We start from the raw sequence: 5,634 nt of genomic DNA, 5'->3' as shown, positions 1-5,634 counted from the left end.
ACCGCTTTCATGTTTTCTTCCACCATCCCCCTCCTCCTCCTCCTCTTCCTCTTCATCACTGTCGAGCACCTGGGGTCTTGCGTCTCTGCGTTTCAACCTCACCGCGACCTCCTCCTGGTTTATGTCTGACGACCATGGAAATGTAAAAACACAATATATAATTATATAATTAATTAGTATCGTTAATATCAGGTGTTAATCGTTAAACTGACCAGGAATTCCGTTCGTTAGGGAAACGGAACTTTCTGCGTCGTTGGTCGAAGCTGCGTCGTCGGGACGTTTTCTTTTCAACTGTGTCAATAAATGAATGTTGGTGAGGATGATGATAAAGAGGTGACTCAAAAAGACGACAGGTTACCTTGAAGGACGGCAGGGATTTTCTCTTGCCCTGGCTGCAGGTGGCGCTGAGGGGAGTCGCTCGTCTTTGGTCCGGACCGCCTCCGTGTTTCAAAGAAGCTTGAATCTTACGAAAGCAACAAATTCTCATTAAGATAAATGTCATTTCGTCAAAACGTCCTCATCGGACAGAGGACGGTGGACAGTGGACAGCTCACCTTGGTCTTCCTCTCCTGACCGTCCCACCAGTCCTCAAAGGCCTTGAAGGACAACCCCTCCACCAGCCTGCGCGTGATGTCCTTCCTGATCACCGACTTCAGTTCGGTCACTACGACTTCTAAAACCTTTTCCAGCGTCACCTTATGAGGGTCTTCCTGCGCCGGAACCCTGACCGGTGGTGGTGGAGTCGCAAAGTGGGTGAAACCGGGGAAAGGAGGCGCGGGCCAAGGAGGAGGAGGACAGGGTGGGTGTGCGCCGCCGTGCCTCGGAGGATTCCTCTGATCCACATTTGTCGGAGGCGGTATATTCATGGGCACGGGAGGTAGGAGAGGAGGGGGCCCCATCAGAGGAGTAGAAGATCCGAAAAAAGTTGGTGGAGGAGGTATGGATGGATGGGGAGGTGGCGGGATCGGGGGAGGAGGAATGTGGATCCAGGGAGGGCCAATCCAGCCCGGCGGTGGGATCGAAATGGCGCCGTTTGGGAGACGAGGGGGAACGGGGAACGGAAAAGGTGGAATAACGTGAGGACGGGAGTTGACAGCGGGAAGAGTTTTGTCATCCCGGCGTTGGGAGGAGATGGGCGGAGGCTGGAGGAGGGACGTGGTGTCCTTGGTTGGCGTTGGAGCTCCGGTCACTCTGGTATCGGACTGTATGTGGAAAAAGACAGTGGTATAAAACTACGGTACCATCGTGGAGGGGTGTTCGATTCTGTCCATTAATAACTGTCACTAAAAAATTTCAAAATAAAACATCTTTTCAACTTTATTCTGGTAGCATACCCACGGACTGGTACTGGTCCACGGACCAAGGGTTGGGCACCCCTGCATTAAGGAATATTAAATAAAAACATTTAAACATGATTTAAAAAAAGACATACCTTTGGGTGAGGCAGTGACTGAGGCGGGAGGTCGGAGGAGGAGGAGGAGGGAGACCGGCAGTGTCTGGTGAGAAAGGCAACAGCTCGACTGGTTTCATCCTCCTTGCTGTCACTGACGGGGGCACTCACACGAGCCGAATGCCTGTCGTCGGCTGGGCACGGTCCATCGGCGGTCACGGCGCCCTCTACTGAATCCACGTGCGACGATGGGGAATTATGGCCGGAGCAGGGCGACGACGGGCTGTCCCTTAAAGTCTGTGTGTCAAACAGTGGGCCCGTGGTCCCCTGGCTGTTCAACAGCAGATTTTCAATACGGGAGTCAAGACTCTCCAGCCCTGGCCGACGGTTGCTGGAGGAGCTGTGGACGGCGGCAGCAGGAGGGGAGGAGGAGGAGGTGGTGTCCCTGGGTGAGGCCGGAGGCCGGACGCTGAGCTCGCTGTCGTCCTGGGTCTTGGAGGTAGAAGTGGTTCCGTCTCTGGATATGTCGCAGGTGGAGGTGCAGTCGAATGAAAATTTTGTGACATTGTGTGTTGAGTTCTCAGCACTGCGGCCCCACAGCGCCACCTGCTGGCTGTTTCCGTGCGTTTGTGAGGACAGAGGGTGAGGTAGCGGGGTGAGGCGGTGCCCTAAGATCGCCTTCACCCCTGACGCTCTGCCGGGTCTCTGCTTGTACCATGAAGGTGCGTGACGGCGGAGCTGTCGCATCAGACCTTTATAGACGGTCAGGACGGAGGGCTCCCCCTGGAGGACTGGAGTTGCCTGAAGACTAGAGTAGCAGGAGTCCTGGGAGAGAGGAGTGGCAGAGAGACAGGGTGTTCCCTGAGACTGCGGCGTCAGTCTGAGGCTACAGGGCGTGTCCTGCCAAATAGTGGAGTAGGCTGTATCCAAAGACAGGGGTGTAGCAGTGCTGGAGGGGTTGCAGATGGTGCCGGTCAGCTGAGGGTCTGCTCTGCCCTGAATGTAGGAGAACACAAAGAGAACACACCTGAGGAAAAAAGAACTTCTCGCCAGGGGCCTCTTAGCCTTCGTAGGGACCTAAAATAGTTGGTCATTGACGTCTGGGTTTTTAAACCCACCTACTGTACTGGAGTGGTGTCTGTGGAACAAGTTCTTCCCACGTTCTGTTCCAACACCTGAACGTCTCCTAGCCTACGTAGGGACCTGATGTCTGGATTTAATTGCGCGTCACAACCAACGTTTTAAGGGCGCATACTGCCACCTACTGCAGTGGAGGCTGTAGTGTCATGGTATGACCAGTGACTTTTTGTGTGTGCAATGTGCGATTAATTTTTAACTTTAACCGTTTTAACGATGCATCGCTACAGCCGTACTTCTCACCAAAAGCAAATTTAAAACAGCTTCGATTTGACGTCAACAACACGAAAAAAACATTGTGAATAAATGGCGCCGTTTGGGAGACGAGGGGGAACGGGGAACGGAAAAGGTGGAATAACGTGAGGACGGGAGTTGACAGCGGGAAGAGTTTTGTCATCCCGGCGTTGGGAGGAGATGGGCGGAGGCTGGAGGAGGGACGTGGTGTCCTTGGTTGGCGTTGGAGCTCCGGTCACTCTGGTATCGGACTGTATGTGGAAAAAGACAGTGGTATAAAACTACGGTACCATCGTGGAGGGGTGTTCGATTCTGTCCATTAATAACTGTCACTAAAAAATTTCAAAATAAAACATCTTTTCAACTTTATTCTGGTAGCATACCCACGGACTGGTACTGGTCCACGGACCAAGGGTTGGGCACCCCTGCATTAAGGAATATTAAATAAAAACATTTAAACATGATTTAAAAAAAGACATACCTTTGGGTGAGGCAGTGACTGAGGCGGGAGGTCGGAGGAGGAGGAGGAGGGAGACCGGCAGTGTCTGGTGAGAAAGGCAACAGCTCGACTGGTTTCATCCTCCTTGCTGTCACTGACGGGGGCACTCACACGAGCCGAATGCCTGTCGTCGGCTGGGCACGGTCCATCGGCGGTCACGGCGCCCTCTACTGAATCCACGTGCGACGATGGGGAATTATGGCCGGAGCAGGGCGACGACGGGCTGTCCCTTAAAGTCTGTGTGTCAAACAGTGGGCCCGTGGTCCCCTGGCTGTTCAACAGCAGATTTTCAATACGGGAGTCAAGACTCTCCAGCCCTGGCCGACGGTTGCTGGAGGAGCTGTGGACGGCGGCAGCAGGAGGGGAGGAGGAGGAGGTGGTGTCCCTGGGTGAGGCCGGAGGCCGGACGCTGAGCTCGCTGTCGTCCTGGGTCTTGGAGGTAGAAGTGGTTCCGTCTCTGGATATGTCGCAGGTGGAGGTGCAGTCGAATGAAAATTTTGTGACATTGTGTGTTGAGTTCTCAGCACTGCGGCCCCACAGCGCCACCTGCTGGCTGTTTCCGTGCGTTTGTGAGGACAGAGGGTGAGGTAGCGGGGTGAGGCGGTGCCCTAAGATCGCCTTCACCCCTGACGCTCTGCCGGGTCTCTGCTTGTACCATGAAGGTGCGTGACGGCGGAGCTGTCGCATCAGACCTTTATAGACGGTCAGGACGGAGGGCTCCCCCTGGAGGACTGGAGTTGCCTGAAGACTAGAGTAGCAGGAGTCCTGGGAGAGAGGAGTGGCAGAGAGACAGGGTGTTCCCTGAGACTGCGGCGTCAGTCTGAGGCTACAGGGCGTGTCCTGCCAAATAGTGGAGTAGGCTGTATCCAAAGACAGGGGTGTAGCAGTGCTGGAGGGGTTGCAGATGGTGCCGGTCAGCTGAGGGTCTGCTCTGCCCTGAATGTAGGAGAACACAAAGAGAACACACCTGAGGAAAAAAGAACTTCTCGCCAGGGGCCTCTTAGCCTTCGTAGGGACCTAAAATAGTTGGTCATTGACGTCTGGGTTTTTAAACCCACCTACTGTACTGGAGTGGTGTCTGTGGAACAAGTTCTTCCCACGTTCTGTTCCAACACCTGAACGTCTCCTAGCCTACGTAGGGACCTGATGTCTGGATTTAATTGCGCGTCACAACCAACGTTTTAAGGGCGCATACTGCCACCTACTGCAGTGGAGGCTGTAGTGTCATGGTATGACCAGTGACTTTTTGTGTGTGCAATGTGCGATTAATTTTTAACTTTAACCGTTTTAACGATGCATCGCTACAGCCGTACTTCTCACCAAAAGCAAATTTAAAACAGCTTCGATTTGACGTCAACAACACGAAAAAAACATTGTGAATGGATGTAGACAACGTACCTGCCAAACGTCAACTGAACTTTGCAGATCCTGCTCACTGCTGCCCACGGGCAGCGTCCCAGGAGTGTAATGTCCACGCAGGAGAAGCTGGAGATACTGGTCTCTGTTTTCCCCTGAGTGAGGAAGGAGACGTAAAACGTAAAACGATTGGCCACGTGTGATGAAGTCATCAAATATCACTTATACGGTATCACTCAGCCCTACCTTTGGGATCGACCTCCACATGGATGATGTTCCCCATGACTGACGTCTGGTGGAGGTTCTGGACGGCGTCCCTCGCGGCCCGCACGCCATCGAACACAACCCTGGCGATACCTAAATGTTTCCTGTTTTTGGGATTGTAGAATATTTCCACCTCTTGAATGTTCCCATATTTTTGGCACATTTGCGTCAGGAAGGGCTCGTTCACGTTGTCGTTCAACCTGGAGAACGTCACTTCTCTGGGAGGAACGGGTCCAACGTAGAATTCGTCGATCTGGGAAAAATTCACCATCAAAAACTTAAGACGCAGATCTATTACAAATGTTACAGTAAATGTAATTACTAAAATGTGTATTATACATACATACATATATACGTATATACACATGTATATACACATACACACATATACATATACACATATATATGTATATATATATGTATACATATATAATAAACGCAGATCTCTTACAAATGTTACGGTAAATGCAATTACTAAAATGTGTATGTATACATACATACATATACACATACATACATATATACGTATATACACATAAATACATAAACGTATATACACATGTATATACACACACATATATACATATATAAACGTATATACACATACTTTTTTTCTCGTGTGCTCTCGAAGAAGGCGGACACTTTTTCCCTTGCTCCCTTCCTGCCCTTATCTGCCCTGCTACTGCTCTATGTCTTGTACCGTCTCTGTCAAACTATCTCGGAGCCTCTCTCTGCATTTTCCTCCAAAATCAAA

The 5,634-nt window shown here is 51.4% G+C and overlaps 1 protein-coding gene across 1 annotated transcript in view; it reads right to left on the bottom strand.

Moving 5' to 3' along the window:
• The window catches only part of LOC103396917 (histone-lysine N-methyltransferase SETD1B-A-like), a 20,271-nt gene that overhangs the window by 9,267 nt on the left and 5,370 nt on the right, over window positions 1–5,634 (bottom strand). The window contains exons 3-10 of the mRNA XM_025052909.1: window positions 4,863–5,133; window positions 4,659–4,771; window positions 3,243–4,196; window positions 1,433–2,386; window positions 555–1,202; window positions 359–463; window positions 213–291; window positions 3–125 (exon numbers count right to left, since the gene is read on the bottom strand). Coding sequence (XP_024908677.1) covers window positions 3–125; window positions 213–291; window positions 359–463; window positions 555–1,202; window positions 1,433–2,386; window positions 3,243–4,196; window positions 4,659–4,771; window positions 4,863–5,133 — 3,247 coding nt within the window. The remainder of the gene's footprint in view (window positions 1–2; window positions 126–212; window positions 292–358; window positions 464–554; window positions 1,203–1,432; window positions 2,387–3,242; window positions 4,197–4,658; window positions 4,772–4,862; window positions 5,134–5,634) is intronic.

Source organism: Cynoglossus semilaevis, chromosome W (genome assembly GCF_000523025.1).
Source record: "Cynoglossus semilaevis isolate Cse_v1.0 chromosome W, Cse_v1.0, whole genome shotgun sequence".
Taxonomy (NCBI): Eukaryota; Metazoa; Chordata; class Actinopteri; order Pleuronectiformes; family Cynoglossidae; genus Cynoglossus; species Cynoglossus semilaevis.
The sequence above is the reverse complement of the archived record's forward strand: the minus strand, read 5'-3'. Positions and strand labels throughout refer to the sequence as shown.